Source organism: Tetrao urogallus (assembly GCF_951394365.1).
Source record: "Tetrao urogallus genome assembly, chromosome: 1".
Taxonomy (NCBI): Eukaryota; Metazoa; Chordata; class Aves; order Galliformes; family Phasianidae; genus Tetrao; species Tetrao urogallus.
In genome coordinates this window covers 22029510-22051350 of record NC_136813.1, presented here as the reverse complement: position 1 = coordinate 22051350, position 21841 = coordinate 22029510, and the positions used below count along the sequence as shown (strand labels likewise).

Sequence of the window (21841 nt, the reverse complement as noted above, 5' to 3'; positions counted from 1 at the left end):
TTTAAAGACTCACGTTTTCCATGAGTTTATCCAAACAGATTTTTCAGTGCATACACAGTGTTCATGCACGATTATATTTGAAAGCCTTGTTAATTCTCAAGTCATGCTGCTAAGCCCAGCAGTTTTTGCATGGCTAACTGAATAGGTGGGAGAGGCAGCGTGGTCCTGTAAAACAGGTGGGTAGTGTTCTGTCCTCTGAATCTGCAGAGCCAATACTCATGGGTGCTGTCAAAAGGCAAGAAAAGGGATATAAATCCTACTGAGGAGGGGGGAGGATGTGAAGGGAATCGAACTCTTAATCACTTCTGGCTATTAGCAATATCAGAGTATTTTTCCTAAGACGAAAGGGAGGAGAGCCTGGTGTCCTTGTCAGCTCGCAATATATATATTATTTGAATTTTATCTCGCTCATAAATCTCACTAGTAGTTTCAGCTGGATAAAGTATTCTTGTTTCTTGTCACAAACTGCTGCAGCGTTCCTTTATGTCACTGCCACATTTCATCCTAATGCAGCTGCACTTCACCCACGGATGATGTGATCCCTATATATAACATTCACATCAGTTTTTATAACCATTTAAAGTGCCTCAAGAGGACATGTGGGATGCAGGGTATTGTTTTATTAGTGTCATCACAAATAGCTGTATTGTACAAATCAATTGTAAGCTAAGAGGAAAAGCGATTTCAAAGGGATATTTGAAGATAGGGAAAGGTTTTGGCAGTTAGGAGGAATTTATAATTCTGATTTACAGGTTTAAAAGGAATATAGCAAAACAAAAAAAGGAAGCAAACTAACATGGGGTAAGGTTGCATAAAGTGGATGTATATGGAATAGTGGTTAGCAAAAATGTCAGAGTAATGGATGGTGGAGAGTTAATTTTAAGGGACTTTGGAGTGGAAGATAAAGAAAAGGAGAAAGGGAATTTCAACAGTAAATGGAAGTGGTCATGATGATAAACTGCAATTAAAGATCTGGAGAAAATGCTGAAGGAAGGGCTGGATCTTGGTTTTGTCGTATAGCTGAACCATCTAATATTGACATGACTTTTCAATATTATTTATTATTATTATTTCAATATTTATTTGGCTCTGTTAAACATCTTTGCTGTGTTTTTAATGTAATGTCTGAGACTTTCAAATATCTGAGACTTTCAGATAAACTTGGTGTCCGTGTCTCATTGCATTCTCATATTTAGGTGCCTGACTGCCAAACATCCATCACCTGTACTTCTGGAGTTACTTAGAAATCTGCAAAAGGGCAGATGACTTTAGGTGAATACTGTTAATATAGACACAGTATTCCCAAACCTGTAAGGTTTTTTGTCTGGTGAACCTTCTATAAATGTCAGGCCTACCAGTTTAACTGGTATCACATTAATTCAGGAAAGGAATTTGTCATAATCCTTTCACTCAGAGAGGAGTTAAACTGCTAATTCCTGAATGGAATGACAGACCTTTCTTCTTGGGAAACACAGCCTAGCTGAAGGTGAAAGCGGATGAGGAGGAACCCATCCATCCTGGACTATATGGACTTTAGCATGTAGAGTACAGAAGAGAACAGAAGAATTGTCACAGTTGATCAAAGAAATACTTCATATGATCCCAGGCTATCTCTGAGCATAAGAAATGTCAGTGGCTCAGAAGGAAAAGCTGAGTAAGGGGTTGTCTAACCAGGAAAAAGTAATCTGATAGCATTGTTTTTAGTTTGGTTTCGTTTATTCGGTTCAGGAGAATCCTTTTCCAAGTCTGAGGTGGCCGCACTCAGATAAGACTAGAGCTCACTTTTAAGCCCACTCAATCTCCTGATCCCAGTGTCCTTTGACAATGAATTTTATGGTTGCTTAAAAAAAAAAACTTATCAGTTCACATCGCTTTCTTTCTTTTTTCATTCCTTCAGTTTCATTAATCTTCCTGTCCTTGTGCTACAAAGCATAGTGAATAGAAGCTCTCAATTTCCTATTTTCATATTACCCATGATTTTGTACCCTTTTATCATAACCATTCCTTATTCATCTGCTCTCCAAGGTAAACAGTCTCAATCTTTTCATCTTTCAGTATATGAGATTTTTTTTCATGTCCATAAATAATCATGCTTCCCACTTTCATCCTTTCTAAAAAGTCAGAGTATGAATGGACATCATCTGACTATTATTCACCAAGCGTAAAGAGCTACAGAGAAAGAAACCACTCATGAGCTTGAAAAGATCTTTTTTTTCTATTGACATTTGAATTATTTTCAGCCATAGTAATTTAAAAGGTCCATATTTTATTGTATTATTACTGGTACCAAATACTCTGCAAAAGCTTAATGTCTATTAAAATAATGCTTTGACAGCTTTATTTCTTCCTCGGTTGCAAAACAGAATCTTGCCTCTAATAGTAATTATACAGCATAATATAAAGCAATTTCAATGAAATTCCACTTTTGAAAACGTTATTACCAGGATTTATTGAAGAGCATGCACCATAGTATAGTAATATAATACAAATTCACTGTATGCTTATGTTTTATTTTATTTGTGATAGATTAGTGCTATAAATGGTAATTTTATGGTTACAGTTGCCTTTGCATTATTATTGGAATCCATCTGGAAAAATCCTACAGAGTGGGAGGAAATGGGGCAAGCCGTAAGAGCTCAACCTGAAAGCCTTCTCTCAGATGGAGGTCTTGGGAAATTATGCTAAAAGCCTAAATAATTTCAGAGACATCAATGTACTTTACATAAGAATTTATGCTGTCCTATAAATAGAACTTACGAATTTTTCCATTTAAATAATTCTGTTGGCTATAATGCAAGATGAAAACATTACAGAAAATTTTGCCTATTTTTACTACATTGCACTGGCATTTTTTCCTTAGGGAACATGAAAAGATTTATATTTTTCCGTGATGTACGCCAGCCTGCCTACTGTGGTGAAGATAGACAATAAGTAGTTAGGGGATTAACCTGCTCTTTGCAAGCTGCAGATGTGAGCCTCTGTTCTGCTGTGACCTTGGAAAGTGTTCTTTACAATTTAGCACCTAAACCCTTCCTTAAGGTTAATTTCTTTGCTCCAAAGTGACTCAGCAAATGCCATTCATTGGAAGCCTGTCAGTCTTCAGTGTTATGTAGTAGCTGAGTGACAATGAAGTGATGCATTTAGGTATCTCAGAACTTCAGAAATTTGACATTTGGCCTCCAGGCAAGATTTCTGAAAGTGTTGGTATCTGAGGAGTAACATAGACTTATTTTAATGGGTGGTTAAAGGAATCACACACTTACTTCCCATGAACCCAATCTCTGTCCTGTTCATGTACTTTTGAAGTGCTCTAAATCATCATCTGAAAAATAAAAATAACAGCAATATGGATCTGGATCTTAAAGAATATGAGATGGAAGAGCAAGGGAGCAGTGGGAACCGCTGAAGTATCCCCACCTTGGGCTGCAGAAAGGATCTGAAACACACTGGATCTGCTCTCACACAGCCCCAGCCTTTCTATCAGATCCCATCTGCCCCCATGAGTTCACCATGCAGGTGACATGGCTTTTGTGTGGCATGGCATGTGTACAGGGCAAAAGGGATGCATTCAGCTCAGCTAGGCAGGGCTGGACTCACCCACACAGTGCCTCGAGCATGCCTCAGGTGTGAGATAGAATTAATATTTTGTCCCTCAGTACTGTCTGCTTCGCCTTTCTCACAGCTGCGCTGGGGCTACTGAATGTAAAGAAAGTTCTTAGGCCCAAGGCTGAGCTGAGCCTCCCAACTGACCCTAAAATGTTAGGTAGACATTGTCCCAACAGCTTTATTCATCTTGAAGGAGTGGATAAAACAAGGATTTGGATCCTTTGTTTCTTTGATTAATGAAGATGCAGTTAACATGTACTAAATTGAGACACTTGGAGGCACTGAGTCAGCTTGCTAATCCTACAGCATTCCCAGATTTTGGGGTTAGTCTTCTGCCAGCTTAGAGGGTTAAAAGATCTCCATTGGATTGGCCAAGAGTTGATATGTCATAGAGGGAAGTAGGAGAAGGAGGCAGCAGGGTGGGGGCAGGCTGGTTCCTGTTGGGAATCTCTGACTGCTGGAGTATTCTGGTATCAGGCACCACTCAAGCAGTTCTTTAAGAGTTTGTAACAATATTGGGTGAAAGACTGCAATCCACCATTCCATTTCAATTCCAGAATAGGCAGAGCATTCACAGGTTGTGTGGGCAACGAGTGCAAACCTAGCACCAAACATGGACTTGAAGTCATATCCCAGCTGTGCTCTTGCCATCTGTCAGGATTTTTGGGTGAACCTCGCTTTCCTTATTTCACTTTGCTTACATCTTAAATAAATGGAAAGAACTGATGTGAGATTTGCACTTCAGTCTCTGCTGTGCCATGTGTGCTTTGGGTTATTGTATCAGTGTCTCTGATACGCATTTAATTTTATACACAGTAGGACACCTCCAGGAAGATTAAGAACTAATCCTGAAGGAATAGAAAACCACATAAAACCCAATGGCATGTCTGCTTGAGGAGGAGGTTTTAAGCCACTGATTGCATATGTGCACTGAAAGATTTGGGTAAAGAATGAGGCAGCTTCTGAGGTGCCCCTGGTGCAAGATATGAGGAAGGTCAGCAGTGACGTGTGAAGGGGACTTTGCATGAGCCACCTGGTATGTGCTGGTGGATCAGAGGACCTGGAGGCCATCATCAGCCTGATCTCTGTGGGTGCTTTAGGAGGAGGTTTAGTGGTGAATTTGGTAATGTTAGATTATGGCTGCTCTTGGTGATCTTAAGGGTCTTTTGCAACCTAAATGATTCTATAATTCTATTGTTACGTCTCCCCAAAAATGTGGCTGAAGAACTTTTGACAAAGTGAATATCAGCTATAACTTGCTACAAAAGAGGAATGGAAAGAGTAACTTGTTTATTGCCAAGCTTCAACTAAAAGCAAAAAAAAAACCAACCCTGAGAACTCTAGCTATGTAAAACATACTGATGCATGTCAGTATTGGCAGGTGAGTTATTGCCTAGCCTCACTAATGAATGTCATTAGCTGCTACCCAAGCAAGTAGAAAATTATCCATGACTGTTTTTTAGGTAGTAGAACAGTACAGTAGTGCATAAGCAAAAACCCACCATTGCATCAGCTGGGCATGTAGCCTTTTGGTCATAGAACCCACAATTTCACTTTCCCAAATTCCCAGCAGAAGCCAGGAGATGAAGTCCCTGAGGCTGGGTTTGTAAGCTTCTGTGGCATTCAGCACAAGTCTGGGAGCCATATCCTTGCTCAAATCACTCTTCTCAGTGTGACAACCCTTCTTTGTGCAGTTGACGACCTGTGAACACATGTAGTTTTCCAGGTGCTTGCAGGATTGCACCAAAGCAGCACAGCTGCCACAGGCTGGCTTTGACAGCTGCTTTAGCCTGAACGTGGGAGCAGAACCACACCAATGCTGCCAAAAATATTTGTGCAACCCTCCATTGACATCTTCAGTGAGGTCTTTGTGGTGCTCTGCTCATCTCTTCCCAAATAAGCCTTGGCTGATGATTAACTAGCAAGCAGCAAAAAGCAAATACAGAATATTAAATTGAGCATCTCAAATTGTATTTTAAGCATTAAAATATCCAGTAATGAAAAAATACGTATTGCATACTGAACCATTACTTGGATTACATGCCCGAGGTGAGATAACAGAAATCAACTTTCATCTCTGCTGAAGGGCAAATGCTTGTGCCTTTTCACTCAGATTTGAATAGCAGCCAAGTGGGGAATGACTGAAACAAGTGGCTTTAACAAGGAGAAATTCTCCGATGTAAGCAGAGTCATCCTTTCGGCTGGGCCAGTAGCACATTGCACTTCTCCCTGTCTGCTCTCCTCTGAGTAAGACCTAGAAGCAAAAGAGTGAGGGGAACTGGGCAGTGATACATGTCTGAGGCACAGTGTGCTGAAAGCTACTTTTGCAAATCTTGTTCAAATCTGCAGCTGTTTGTTTGAGGTGATCATTCCGAAAATCAAAATTACTCCCAGTAGACACCTTCATGGAAGGGACAGTTGAAGATTTGAAGTGAATCTGTCAATCAGTTTGAGTCTGGGGGGGTCACAGTATGTTACAAAGAGCCTGTAAAAGCAATGCTCTTAAACAACAGTAGCCTCAAACAAATGCTGAATGGGTGAGATTGTTGCCTACAGTTATCCATTCACTGCAACTGGAGATTTTTCAGTCTCACTTGAGCTGCAAGAGGATTTCTCAGCAAGCTCCTCTGAGAGCCAACTGCAAAAAAACATTGAAATGTGATAAGCATGTAAGAGCATTAAATGGTAGCATTCTCTATCACCCACAGTCTCTGTTAGTTGTGCTTCTAGATGAAGCTAGAGTGTACGTACAGCTGTTATGAGTTGTAAAATACATTTTGAAATGGGATTGATTCATCCATGTTTCATGAGATTGAATTAAGCAAAAGTATAAAGCCTTGTCTTTTCTCCAAGCATTTAATAAAAATATTCAGCCTCACTGGAACATAATAGAGATGTGCTTTCAGCACACAGATGTGCAGTAGTGAGAGCCACGTTTTATGTAAGCTGCTCATTCTTTTGTGTAGTGTTAAGAACTGAATGTACTTTCATGCTCCGTTTTTTGGCCTTGACATGAGCTAATGTCAAAGCAAATGAAGACCTGGTGGCAAATCCTATTCAGCAGTGCTAATGATTGTGGCCATTGCAGAGCTGTTCCTGGCTGTCTAATCATCTTTGGGAAATTGGGCTTTTGATAAGTAGACCTTCTATCCTGAATTTTTATTTCTTCAGCGAAATTCACTGGTGTGATTCAGTGTATGAAGGATCAGAAAAAGGTGTGTGGGTCACATACTGCAGAGTGTATTCAAAGCTGGTTTTATGGTGAGCTTCAGTAGGTAAAGTCATTAGGAGGATTTGAACAGAACTGCATAGGGAAAAATTTGTGTCAACATCTCCTATCTATAAAAGTGCATTTTAGTACAAAACAGATTTATGACTGGGATATTTTTGCATGCAAGGCAGAACATGCAAAAGAGCAACTGCGCCTGATTTTATTTTTCTAGTTCCATTGCTTGTTTTATATTTAGGGTTTCATATTATGACTGCATAGATTTCACAGCTCCAAATGTGCCAAAACTCTTGTCTGATTAATTCAGATTGAATAATAAGCAAAATAATGTCTACTTTCTTCAACACCTGAGCACTCATTCCATTCCTTAGCAGAAATACATCTAGTTTTTTGCAAAAATAAGAGGTGCAGGTATGTTTTGACTTCGATTTTGTAAAGCAGAACCAGTTACATGGTAATTATTGGTCTAGATCTGAGTGGCAAGGATGTGTTGCACAGATTTCACTGGCAATCCATGTGGATCTGGGTGTTCCTCTGCTTTTAGTTCTTGGTAAAAATTGAGTGACCCATTTATATAATATAAATGGGTTATCACAGAGGTCGAGAAATATCCATGTCTTGAGCATGGTTTTCTTCCATTCCACCATACTCAGCTATCCCTGCTGTCAGCCCCAGCCTGAGGGACAGATACCTTGTCCAACTTGTTATTCCTCTTCCAAGAAGCTGGTTTACGTCATAGAATCGTAGAATCATAGAATCATTAAGGTTGGAAAAGACCTCTAAGATCATCAAGTCCAACCATCAGCCCATCCTTACCATGCTCACTAAACCATGTCCCTCTGTGCCACATCTACACATTTCTTGGACGCCTCCAGGAACAGTGACTCCACCACTTCCCTGGCTGCCTGTTCCAGTGCCTTACCAATGAAAGCTGTTTGAAAGTGGAAAGCTAGTCCAGAGCAAGCCGTGCCTGTGCTTCAGGGAGAAAATAAGACAAATTGATTAATCTCCACACTGCTTAGTGCTAGCCTTCTCGAGAGAAGATTTGTCTTGAAGAGAGATAACTGAAGCAGTCCCAAATAGGCTTGGAAGTGGACTAAAATGAAAGAAGAGTAAGTGCTCTGAGTGCAGTGCTGGAAGCTGCTGCCTGTCATGGTCTTTATTTCATCTGGCTGCACAGGCATACCTGCAGCTAGCAGTTTATCCTTCCTGTGTTAACAGCCACAAGAGGAAAGCAGTGTAAGTGATCTATCCCACCTATTGTAGACAGCACTTCAAAGTGAAATGAATCACCCTTCAGAAGTAACTGTCTATTGACTGTGGAGGGATTCAGTGTAATTGAGTTCAGATGGCTATAGCTAGGCAGGTGCATCCCACCTGTAGCATTAGACCTGTCCAAAGCTTTTCCTGGCTTCTTTGTGAGAAGTGTCAGAGGAGGGGAAAACCTCCTCTGACAGGAGCATGTTCCCTGTCATTTCATTTCTACCTGGCTTCATCTTCACCTTTCCCCAGCAGTTTGTCCATAGGGGAGAATAGGACCCAGGGCCACAGGCCTGGCAAGCAGCTCTCCTTCCCTGTGGAGGTGATTAAAACATAAGTGTCCATGTTTCATGCACCAAGCAGCTGTGCAAACCGTGGAGACCCGTGGAGGGTCGTTGTTGGTGGTGCAGAGTCCGGTTGGAGGCCTGTAACCAGCGGTGTTCCTCAGGGGTCTGTGCTGGGTCCGGTCTTGTTCAACATCTTCATCAATGACCTTGATGAGGGGATAATAGCCACCCTCAGCAAGTTTGCTGATGATACGAAGTTGGGAGGATTGGCTGACACGCCTGAAGGCTGTGTTGCCATTCAGCAAGACCTGGAGAGGCTGGAGAGCTGGGCAGAAAAAAACCGGATGAGGTTTAACAAAAGCAAGTGTAGAGTCTTGCATCTGGGGAAGAATAATTGCATGCACCGGTACAGGTTGGGGGATGACCTGCTGGAGGGGAGCTCTGCGGAAAGGGACCTGGGTGTCCTGGTGGATGACAGGTTGGCCATGAGCCAGCAGTGTGCCCTCGTGGCCAAGAGGGCCAATGGCATCCTGGGGTGCATTAAAAAGAGCGTGTCCAGCAGGTCGAGGGAGGTGATCCTCCCCCTCTACTCTGCCCTGGTGAGGCCTCATCTGGAGTACTGCGTCCAGTTCTGGGCTCCCCAGTACAAAAAAGACAAGGATCTCTTGGAAAGAGTCCAACGGAGGGCCACGAAGATGGTGAAGGGCCTGGAGCATCTCTCCTATGAGGAAAGGCTGAGTGAACTGGGTCTGTTCAGCCTTGGGAAGAGAAGACTGAGAGGGGACCTGATCCAGGTCTATAAATATCTAAGGTGTGGGGGGCAGAATGGCGAGGCCAGGCTGTTCTCAGTGGTGAGTGGAGACAGGACAAGGGGAAACGGCTGGAAACTGCAGCATAGGAAGTTCCGCACAAACATGCGCAAGAACTTCTTTACAGTGAGGGTGACGGAGCACTGGAACAGGCTGCCCAGGGAGGTGGTGGAGTCTCCTTCTCTGGAGATGTTCAAGACCTGCCTGGATGCCTACCTGTGCTACCTGGTGTAGGGAACCTGCTTTGGCAGGGGGGTTGGACTCGATGATCTCTGGAGGTCCCTTCCAACCCCTACAATTCTGTGATTCTGTGATTCTGTGACCTGTGGAGGCAGGTGAATTTCTTTGATGGGTTCTATTTTCTGATGTCATGAAAAAATACGTCTGAGTAATAACAATTATTTTAAGCAGGGAGCATCTATTACCAAATCTCTTTGCTATTTCCTTGTAATTAGAGAACTTCTAATGCAGAATAACAAAGTGTGAACTCTTCTCTTTTCTCTTTCTCCTCAGAAATCGAAGCAAAGGAAGCGTGTGACTGGTTACGTGCAGCTGGATTCCCCCAGTATGCTCAGTTCTATGAGAGTAAGTAAGTTTTGCTCCTGTTTGTGCAGAACTGAAAGCTCAATGGGTCCTTTCCAAGAGAGCTTGCAGTCAGCCAGCTCTGCATTTGAGTGAGTTATTGGTATGGCTGGCTGCTTCACAAAGCCTCATCTGCTGGAGTTGTATGAATGCCTAAAGAAAAGTAAGATTCCTGCCCTTAAGGCCATCAAAAAAAAAAGGGGGGGGGATACAGCTTGTGTAAACCTTGAAGGTTAACAGGAAAAAAAAAAGGTACAAAAAATCCAAATACATACGCCTCTTATTTTTCTTTAATTATTATTCAAGACTTTTTCAACCTTCAGAAATAAGATTACAAATAGTGAATGTTTTTGAAGATTTCAATCTTACTGAAAAAAAAAAAAAAGATTGAAAACTCTGCAGAGTTACCAGCAGTGAACTACTTGAGCTGTGTTCAAATTTCACCTCACTGTAGAGCAACAAGAAGAAATACAGCAGGGCTAACCCAGTGCAAATGGCTGCGTCCCCTCCTGAGTGCTTCTGTGGTGGGTGGATGACACAGTTGTGATCAGGATGTGTCACCACAGGACAGGGCGAGTGTTTATACTGTTGCTGCACTCAGGAGCGGTTTAGGGAGTGGGAATGTTTCTTTTCTGCTCTCCGTAGCTCAACGCTGACAGGGAAACTGCAGCTGATCCTCATTTTTTCCAAACTGCCTATTCTGCTCTTGCCAGAGACCAGGAGCCAGCTCAGGCCCACTCAGGCCTATTAGCCAAAGTGCAGATTTGCCAAGCCCTGCTGGACACTGTCCAGGGTCAGCTTGGGTCTGGAGGCAGCACAGCTCCTTGCACAGAGCCAAGGAACCTCGTGGGTCAGAGCCAGCTCTGCAGGGCTGGAAGTGGTGGGGAGCGCGGTGCCGAGGACACCTCTGTGGCTCCTAACGGCCCGCTGAGGGCCTCACAGGTACACTGCACAGAGATGCTCAGACAGCTCAGCAGGAGCCAGGTGGGCTCTCTTAAATCCATCAAGGAAGTAGGACTAATAAACCTGTCACCCAGAGGTGACATAGATGTCCATCTACCTCGATCCCTCTGCCCAGCAGTACCTTTTGTTACAATCAGAGTACCTCATTTCCCCTCTCCCCCAGAGAAAGGAGAATCCAGTGCCTGCTGAGTTCACAGGGATGTTCCATCCAAAATGCAACCCATGCTGGGCTCCCACAGTCCCTCTTAAAACCAGTATGCACTCTAGACAGGCGGCCTCTCTGAAAACAAGGTCATTTTTCCAGGCATCTATTATATAAATGTTAAGCACTAGTGTCTGAAAATGCTGGCTGCAATCCCTGTGTCTCAGCTTCCCGCTGCGGTGCCTAAACATGGCAGGGCGATCTGGAGTGCAGCCATCGTGCTGGAGCCCATCCCACTGTTGTGGAGCCCACTAATGTATTGCAGCCATGTCACTTTTCATTACAAATGTCAGCTTCCAGAACACTAGTCTGTTTTTTTGGCTGGTATTGGGGGTTATAATTCAGTTCAGTTTTTCATCTCTGTTACGTGAGTAGCCCTTAGTATGAAATTGTTGTTGTTGGGAGTTGTATTAAAAACAAAAAGCTCAAAATGTTCCTGTTTCATGGGAAAAGTCTATCCAGCAATTCATTAAGTTGCTCTGATGGGGACGGAGAACCTTATTGCTCATGTTGGATAATGAAAGCATGTTGGTAGTTTTCTGATCTCATTTGTTTGTGGTAGGCATCAGCTAACGATTTAGTATCTTATTAAAGCCAAAGTGAAATAATGTTACTGTCTCTTTGTGCACAGGATGCTCAGCTATGCATTTAAGAGAAAAAAATAATAAAGTAACTGAAAGGGTCACTGATACTTCCCAGCTGGAAGGGAACCAGAGCTGAGTGAAGTCAGTCTTACTGTATTTCAGCAAGCAAGTACACGCAAAGCATTTTTGTTGTAGACAATTTATTTTAATTTAAATAGCAAGCAGTCATCTTAATATTGTGTCTCCTTTTATAGACTCCCAGTTTCCAATTGACATTGCTGCAGTAAAGAAAGATCATGATTTTCTTGACAAGGACCTTGTAGAACCACTTTGCAGGTAAATAACACCTAAAGTTTCTTTTGTGTTAATTTAAAAACGTGAGCTGGTTTGTTGTTTTTAGCACAGTAGCCTAGCACAAGAGTCAGAGACAGAATTATTAAGGTTGGAGAAGACACAAGATTTGAGAAGGAGCCAAATCCAGTGGATTTGAAACCCCTTCATTTTTAACAAAGAACCAGCAGTAATATGAGGAAATTCCGAGTAAGTAAAGGAGTCATGTGTGAATTGCACATGAACAACTCTGTGTCCAAGCACATCTGAAAAGATAGAATCTCATTGCACAGAATTCTGCAAGTACTTTCTCTGGCAGAAGTCATGACTTTCATGTTGTTGTGATTCCCTTGGTACTCTCCATTTGGCATCACCAACAGAATTAGAACCAGAACCCCAGCACTGTAGCGATTCATTGGTCTGCCCTTCCCAGAGGCTTGTGTTTGCTCTTTTTCTAGCTTTTTGTACTCTGCCTGTGATGAATATACTGTATTGCTTTGCGCCAGTACTGCCCCCAGGACTTAAGAAGCAACAATTCTGTGGTAGTTCTGCAAAATCTCATTATGGAGACAATGTTTCCTCCTTCTTTCTCCTGTTCTCTTCTCAAGCTAGTTTCTTTTCCTCTCCACTTCAGTAAGGACAAAGGAGCATCTGCCCCCTAAGCAAACAGGCTTTATTACATGTTATGAAAACTTGCACAACTCTAGCATCAAAATATTGAGCAAAACTCTATTTGCTCTTCTGCAATTGTGGATAAAGTCATCAGAGAGTACACGTACAGTGTTCCATGGCAAACTGCTCTGTGCTTGCAGGCTTTAATGAGGACGTGACAGAGGAGTTCAGAAAGGATTTCCTTCAATGATAGCAAATAGGGCTGGAAGACAGTTAATCTAGCCCCTCTTTCCAGGCCAGGAGATGCTATCCTTCCTGGAGGATTTACGATATTCTTGTGCATACCTGTCAGAACGCTTTCCCAGAACTCCCTTGCTGCAAATTACTTCCCAATTTGTGTTTTACAGATATGGGGAGCAGAATATTTGTTTTATCTCTGTAGTAACCTCAATGTTTAAGAAATCTGCAGGAAAAAAAAATCTGGATCCTTCAGTAATTGCTCTTAGGAATGCCTGTAACCTTGATTAATTGCTGTTCTGTATGACCTAATGGGAAGGATTTCTATACCCGTGCCTAAGAAACTTTCTTCCCACACATACATACATCCCACTGCTTTAATCTGGCACCCCATTGCTGTAGTCCAAGAAGTGAGAAGTGGTAAGAGGTTGAAGTTTCTTCCACCTATTCTTTCCCACAAAATTGAAGCACCATCCAAAGTTGCGAGTATGATCTCAGTCCCTGTCCCATTGTCATGAGAGCAAACAATGAGTGGCTTGTCATAGCTTTAGGACTCTCGCCAGCCACTCTTTTCTGAAGTACTTAGCAGTAGTGGCACTTCAGTTATGATCAAAAGCATCCAAGACCTATTCAGCTAAGTGGTAACAGCTCACCTTTTGCTCTTTCAGACTGTAGACTCACATATACACCTAAATGATTACCCTAGATTTACATTTACGATGATTTCTTTTGGAGTAGAACACAAGCTAGAAATTGATGTTTGTTCTTTTTTCTCTCTTTTATTGAAATACAAGACTTTTAAAAATATACTAGAGAGCTCTAGTATATTTAAAAACATACTAGAGATTTAAAAATATACTGGAGACTAAAAATAAACTAGAGATGTACTACTAAAGACAGTACTTTATATTTGCCTAAACTAAAAGATATTGCAAAGATCTGCAGTAAGTAAGTCTTTCCAAGTCTTCTGAAATTATTTTATTGAAAAATAAAGGTCTTAGTGACTATCTAGTAACTTCTGTAATAATTTTATTCAGAAGATAACATTCTTTGGATTTAATTTTTGTTGAGTACTTTTAAGCAGTTTGTAGTTTAGAAGGAAATGATACTATGTGTATGAGCCAGGTATAAAGAGAAGCATTATATACAGCATGTATAGATGGGAGAGTCATGTTTTCAGTTTGCAGACTTTTAATTTGCAGTAATTCAGCAGCACTAAACCTTTAGCTGAGAGTGACCGACCCATAAAAAGCAGTTGTGCCAAATGTCAAGTTTCTGGTTCACCAGAAAGAGTAAACACTGTCAGCCTCTCCCCCTGCTACAAGCTGTGTTACTGTATTAGTAACCAAACCAACATCTTCCAAGTTTTCCAGCACACCATAACTCCTCACAGCTCAGCTGACCACAGTGGTCAGTGTTCTACCCTTGCTTTGTTCTGTGGTGACGTTAGCACAAGGTGAATGCCAATATATCCATCATTCAAGAGCAGTGGACTGTGACATGCTTTTCTGAAACAGAAAGCTAAGAAAAGGTTGGTTGTTATTTCTGTGGATACAGATTACCAGGTTGGGTGCCAAACTTCTATTCTTCTTACACCCAAAACTCCCACTGCCTTCAAAGCAGTGCATGGCCAAGCCTTTGCATTGGCTAATAGTGCATTCAGGGCATGCTAGTAAACAAAGAAGGGTACTCGTTTTTATTGAGAGGATAATTTTAAACACTGAATTTTGCTGCTCTTCTGGATTGAAATCAGGTTCTTCACCTCATTATAATCAGTTTTCTATGACATTCAATATACAAGACAGTAAGAGGCACAAATACCGAGAAACATTTTTTACAGCAGCTGGTAGTACTTTAGTCAGAAAGCCTGTAACTCCCTGCTGCAAAAGATTTCTGTGACCTTTTTGAGATATTCTAACACTCCTGCTGTTTACAATATCATTTGAAAATTTGGCAGAGCAAAGCCCAAATTGGAGGCTTTTGGGTTAGAGGCGTATCTTTTTTGCTATCAAGAGATTCCATTCAGATTTTATTGAGTAACGAACAATAGAAAATTGCCATGCAATCTGCAGGCAAGCGCTGTCAACCCGCCAAAATAATAATTGGGCATGAAAATTTTATAGCTGGATCTTTGTCATTTCCAAAATAGCAGCAACAAACTCTGCTCTGGGAACTTTTTTGGCCACTGTGATAAGAGGGTGAGAAGGAAAAGCCAAACCATGTTTTGCGTTTTGTATTCAGGTAAATACAGTGACTGGGAATATAAAGAACAAGTATGAAATACAGGTTTGATACGAGGGCCCTAAAGAAGGCTGTTTAAATTTGAACTGTGCCAAACAGCCAGCAGCCTCCTTTTCCATAGTCCGTGTCTCTGATTGTTAGCAATCCAGAAGTCACTGTATATGGGATAGCATACTATTAGAATTTGAAATGGTGATGTATAGTTAGCACTATCTGCTGAGTTAAAATTGCTGTGAGTCCTGTTAGGAAGTAAGCCAGGCTCTCCAGATACACCATGGAAAGTCCTGCTTTAATTTTAGTAGAATTTCCTAAATTCCATCATACCAGAAGAAGCAAGCTAAGGGGCATTTATATGCAGCACCTAAACATGGCTAGGAATAATAATAAAACAAAGAAATAATGTAGGATTATTTCCCTCAGAGAGGAGTTTATAGAACTATAAAATGTGTTTGCTTGGTCATGATCCATAACAAAGGACATTTGCAGAGGTAGGAGATGCTGCAGCCAAGGTTGCTGTCCATACCAGCCCTCCCCACCCCACTGGATGTGGTACCCTGTGCTGCCTTCCTCACCAGCATGTCACATGCAGCTGCTGAACAGGAATTCATGGAGCTCCAAATTGCTTCCAAACTGACTTTCTATTATCTAGATGGCTTTTCAAGCAAGGCAACACTTTACCCATGAGGTTTTCCAGATAATCTTTGCTACAAGATTGTATTTATTTGTAAGCGCTGCTTAGTGCTGTACAGTATGCAAAATGCAGACATTTTCTTCAGCTGATCAACTTCCATCAGGTGGGTTAAGAAGTACAGCACTGGGAGTGGGATTCAGAACCCTAAATACCTGTGCCTACTCCACTTCAAATCTGCCAAGATAACTTAAGACTTCTCCATGGACTGGCTTGACCAAGAGCACCTGCAGCACCTGAAGGCCAGGCTTGATAATTCTGGGGATCTAAAATAGCATTAGACTGTTGTTTGGGCACCTGAATAATTCCTTGTATGTTTAAGCATTGTATCAAGGAACACTTTTCAACGTAGGGATGATGTTTCACCATAGTGTTCAACTGTGATGACCTGAAGAAGAAATAATATTAGTGGGAAAGTACTTAATATAGTGAATGTTTTCCAAGCTTTTTTTGAACGCTGCAGAGCTCTCCAAACAAGTATTCAAATGCATCCTATTTGATTTGTTTTCTGTAGAGTCACCTCTCCTGTGCTTATTTAATGTGATATTTATGCCTTTTTTCAGTCCAGATTTTGTGTTTTGTTAGCAGGCATCCTTTTCCCATCTAGTGCCTCTCTCGCTTCGGCTGGGACATTAATAGCAGCCCTTTTTAGCTAGAGACTTTTATTTTTTTGTTTTTAGAAAGATTTGTTGAGGACTTGGCTGACAATCATCTAACAACTTTAAGCAGATCAGAAAAGCTTTCTACCACAGCTGGCACGTAACAGTGCATAAGAAGTTGGAACAGACTCGCTTTGATTGGAGTTGTTAGTAACAGGCAAGCTAACAAATCTGATCATTAGTTTTCTAATTTCACTGGCAAATCTTTCCATGGTATTGGAGGAGCCCCAGGCAGCATGCCATTGTTTTGTAGATGTGTAAATTTAAAACCTAACATCAAGCCCTTGGCTCCCATTAAGAAGTAGTTTTAGTTTTGATGGAGTGAGCTCCTTGTAAAAAAGCCAGATTAGAAAATGGCCAGGACAGTGCTGTAGCTTTCTAAGAGTCCAGTTTGAGCAATAATACTGGCTTGGATAGAGCTGACCTGTCAATTCTCTGCTGAGACTAATGCAGTTAATAGGAAGGCAGTTGCTTTGGATGGTTTTGTTTTTTCAACCATGAGCTTTCTGCACCTTACTGTGCTTAAGAAGAAACCCTTTCGTACAGAAATACCACAACACTTTCTGCGAAGTGTTAAGCTGCTGGCCGTCACTTTCTTCTCACTTTGCTCCTAAAATGCATTGCGTGCTCTGGTGGTTTTAGATGGAAACAGCATCATACTGAGTGAAAGAAGTGTTGGCTCCCACATGTGAAGTGTTTTCTTCTGCGTCTTCCAGAGAAGTGGTGAATGCCTCATCCCTGGATTCATTCAAGGTCAGGCTGGACTGCTCTGAGCAACCTGATGTAGTTGTGGGTGACCTGTTCATTGCAGGGAAGTTGGACCACATGGCCTTTAAGGGTCACTTCCAACTCAAATGATTCTGTGACAGAAACACTATGATAGGATTTCCCAGTTTGTGATCTGGCTGCACTCTGGCTGATGCTCAGACAGACAAGGTCCAGCAGACCCTGGTCTTCATCCCCAGTCTGTCTGACAGAGGAGAGAAACCCAACCCATAGGACCTAGGTGGAATCTCAGGACATTCCCAGGTCTTGCTCACACTGACAGGAAACACAGACTGAGGGCATTGCAGTATTCAAGTGAATCCAGGTGCCACTGTAGAGATTTGTAGTGGTGCTTCTTGCAGTCCAGATGGGCTTATCCCATGTAAAGTCACTGCAGCAATTTGATTCAGATGTGTGGCCAGGTTTGGTGTCCAGGCAGCACATCAAACTTTTCTCTTCCAGCACAGGGCAGTTAATGCAGAGGCATGGGGACTGAGGTCTGAGCTTCTGGTTTACCTCACAGAGGAAGCTGGCTCCACAAATAGAATGTAGGGTTGGAGTCCTTTGAATGTGTGTCTGTGTCTGTGTGTATTTGGAGTTGATATCAATACACAAATTTATCAAAACAAGCACAGAACATTGCTCAGCTGGAGCCAGAGAAAATGCAACTTTCTGTTGTGAAATTCCATGTTTGGGCAAAAGATGAGTTTTGCAATTACAGATGTAACCCCTGAGGAGGAGTGTCTGTGGGCAAAAGGCTGAAGATAGTGTTACAAAGCCACAAAGCCTGCGATTTATTACAAGAACATGACTACCATGCATGTGGGGCATGCTTGTGCATTCATTATACTCACATTAATGTGATGAGCATAGGGCTTTTCTGATATGGCGTCAGGGTTTTATTGGCCTGAGGAGGAGCATTTTATCTACAGATGAGCAGGTGGTACTTTGCAAGGGAATTTTTTTCTGGAACGTCTACATTTGTTTAGCCCGTTCTTTACAAGCAGTGGCAGTTTGAAAGGGTTTTTAATATTACAATGCTAGGGAAGAGGATGCTAATGCCATAATGCTCTAGTGCTGAATGAGAGATTGTATCACTGATGTGATTTTTTTTTTCACATGTCCTTGTAACTTATCACACATATTTCAAATGCTATCAGTTCTGGAGATTTGCAGCCTCTTCCTGGGCTGCAGAAACAAGGGGCAGCTGTTGCTGCAAAGACTTAGGAGATAGCAGCAGCCCACTGAAGTGTTTTGAGGGCACATGCCTCTCTCACTCTGCTCATATTTCAGCCCTAAATGAGGAAAATGTTTACAATTTTATCTATTTAACTCTGAGCACTCTGAGCCTCTGTTTTAAAAAGTAGATGATTTCATGAATTGGGACTTTTGAGTCTAAATAAAAATGAAATTATGCTTAGCATAATAGGTTCACTACTGAAAGAGCATGTTTTCTGGTGCTCTGTCTCTACACACAAATGCACACTAACACATATTCACTTCCCATCATTATTAGATTGTCATTTCAACCCATTATTTTCCTGGAATAGCCATGGATTTAAAAAGCAGAAGTCTTGCAGAGATTCTGGTAACATCGTTACAAACAAATCATGGTCAGAAATAACAAGAAATGCTTAAAGACGTTAAATCTGTTTCCTTTGTTGTGTGCTAACCTTTCTCTAAGACCCATATGTTTAGGGAAGGGACTATCAGCTGTGAAAGAAATATTTAATTGCTAAAAGTTCTTTGTGTCTTTTTAAAAGCTGTACTAACTACAAAAGTGAGGAACTGAATCCGAAACTGACTTTTTGTTTTGTCTTTCACAAGCGCTTTGAAATGTCCAAATCTCCGAATACTTACATATGTAATTGTTTTAGACCAGGTATGTTATGTTCCTACAGAAAGCAGTTTACTTCCCTATCTTCTTGACATTTTGCCACACTTTAGAGGTGTTTTATTCATGCCAGTTTCCTTTGTCAAGTGCTTAAGTGTCTATGAATTAAAAAGCAATATAGGAAAACTGACTATCAAGGAATGTAAAGCTAAGACGCCCTTTCAACGCAGTGGTTTCATAGCTTGGAATAATATGAACAGTATCGTTTTCTGAAGCCTGTTGTATGCAGTTAGCACTTTACAGGCAGATAAGAGAAAAGCTTTTGAACTTACGAAAAGTCATGCCCTTTAGTCCGAGGCAGCTAATCTCTTGAATTTGCTTTCCTCTGTAGACGACTGAACACACTGAACAAGTGCGCCTCAATGAAACTCGATGTGAACTTCCAAAGAAAAAAGGTAAGGCAACTTCACGAAATGTACTGGCTTTGCCTGGGCTTTCATGATAACAGCTCCCAAATTAGGTTTTTTGGTAAGCTCTTAAAAGTTAAGCGTATTTAACTCTGAACATGTGAGTCAGAAATATCTGAGTAGAACAGTTTGCTGAATCTTGGAAATACAAACAAAAAATGAAAAACTGAGATGAATACAGTGGGAACAATACCACGTTGTGTTAGAAGGGCACATGCAATACTTAAAACTTCATGTATCTGTGATTCAAGTTAGCGGGTGAAAAAATTGTACGTTATACATTACTGGCTTGTTTGCCAGTGCCACGTGAGTACACAATGGAAAATGCTGCCATGGAAAAAAAGGAAGCTCCTCGAACACAAACAATAGCTTTTCTTTATTTCTTGTACCAACTTATTCCTAGTTAAGAATATGAAAAGAAATCCTGTCTTCTTTAGAAACTTCTATGTAACAATGGAATTAGTTGAGCTTAAGGGGTTTCAGTGAGGAATGCAGGAGCTGCCTATTGATTTTGAGTATTTTGTAACATCTGTTAACTCTTGAACGTTTGGTTTTCCAGTAAAAAATTCCCCCAGGCACATCATTAGTGTACAAAGATGGGAACTGACGCTGAGAAGTCTTGTACTATTTGTCTTTCTTAGGCTATTTGTCTAATTCTTTTTAAAGACTGCCTCCAAGAGCTGCATTTTTTGTATTTTTGCAAATTTAATCTGTTCATACTCAGTTTATTGTTTGAGGGACATTGTACAAAGAGTGGGTTCACTTCTTAGATATTCTGCCATCTGCTTTTGCCCATTTGTTCCCCTGTTCATGTAGCCTACTTAGCATGCATTTTGTCCATTCACAAAGCCACTGGGATTCCGTCTTTTCACTGCCTCGGTGCTGATGGATTTTTCTTGCCTTTGCTAAATGCCAACACTTTCCACACGAAACACTCACCTCACACCTACATGACAAACAGTAAACTCTCTTGGCTGTGGGATCACTTTATGGTTTGGGCAGCAAGAGGTTTTGGGACAGATAGGTAATACAGCAAGAAGTTGAGGTTGATCAGCAAAAGCCAACTCAAATCAAATCAAGTTGACCTGCTTGGAGCAGTTTCAGATCTATATGCATACACACACATACTTGTGTTCAAGCAAAGATATCGGAGCTGACAGAATTACAGAAAGCAGCATATAGGTGAATGCCAATTGTCCTATGGAAATTTTGTTTAGATGTGATTTCCTATCTTTCTTTTGGCTTTGCTGTGAAGTTTGTATGCTTGCTTGCTTGCTTGCTTGTGTGTCTGTGTAAAAATGGAGGAATTTTGTTATTACCATTTTTCTTAAATTTTGCTGCCACTTCTTCCTCTTCTGAATGGATTGAAACTCTCAGCTGCTCTCCTGGCAGATGACCATTATTTTGCTGTGGACATGAGGCTGCCCTGCCTGGTACCATTTCAATGTATCAGCTAGGTCAGTCTTTAAATGCACAGTGCCAGGGAGAAGCAGAGCATATATGCCTGTGGAGAAAGAAGGGACAAAAGAGATTTGGGATGGTCGGTAATGATCAAGTGAAAGTAGGAGAGAATGTAGGGGAAAGGAGATAAAGGAGGAAGGACTGCTAACAAAAGAAAATATAAATGCAAGTGTAAAAGCTGAAAGTTGGGTCTGGAATTAAAGATTGAATCAAGTAAACTTTTTTTGTTTTTGTAGTAGCAACTGCCTTTCTTTATAGTCTTTATGGTGATCTGAACAATGAAATGCAAAATCAGCTTGCTTTGGAGGTTCAGCATAACAGGTTTGCACAGGAATAGAGCAGCTGCTTGAGCAATCCACCCAAGTACAGTCAAGCAAGCTGCCAGAGGAGGTGACTGTGGAAGCCAGTGAGGGTGAGCATTCCCCACCACCTGCTTCATGCTAGAAGGTGCACTCATGCCTCGGGCTGCTCTCTTCCTGTTGGCTTCATCAATATGCACGCGGAAACCCTCGTATATGTGTTGCAAGTATGTCTGTAAGCGATTTGGACAGGCAGAGATTAGCTTTTGGATTAACTGCCTTCTGCAGCTGTCAATTTATGAGAATTCCTGCCCCCAGCTGGAAAAATATGGCAAAAATCCACTGCAAATAAACCTACTTTTTGCCTTTTGTTAGCATCCCTCTGTATCTGAGGAAAGTACACCCTCAGTCAAACACCCGTACCATTTTAAATCAGCTGTGACAAATCCATGAGCCAAAAACTCTTTCTCTTTGGCAAATGTTATCAGTCTCTGCTCAAGAAATTTGCCCCTTCTCGTCTTCCCAAGCATAGTGGTATTAAATTGGCTTTTGAATGTGCTCCAAAGCTGTGCACTTGATTTTGACCTAGGTCAGAAGAAATGCACACTCAGTGCTGCAAGATCTGTGCTCCTCCATGTGAAATGAATCGTGCCTTTCAGACTGTCCCCATAGCTGGTGACACGTCAGCTGGCAAAGTGCTCCCCGCATTTTTGGGGGACTGTCTCA

General features: G+C 41.5%; 1 protein-coding gene across 5 annotated transcripts in view; it reads left to right on the top strand.

Annotated features, from left to right (window-relative positions):
• The window catches only part of STARD13 (StAR related lipid transfer domain containing 13), a gene marked incomplete at both ends in the record, with an annotated part of 251320 nt that overhangs the window by 203300 nt on the left and 26179 nt on the right, over positions 1-21841 (top strand). For all 5 annotated transcript variants that reach the window (XM_079549504.1, XM_079549507.1, XM_079549508.1 and 2 more), the window contains 3 exons: positions 9705-9776; positions 11777-11858; positions 19280-19343. In XM_079549504.1, coding sequence (XP_079405630.1) covers positions 9705-9776; positions 11777-11858; positions 19280-19343 — 218 coding nt within the window. The remainder of the gene's footprint in view (positions 1-9704; positions 9777-11776; positions 11859-19279; positions 19344-21841) is intronic.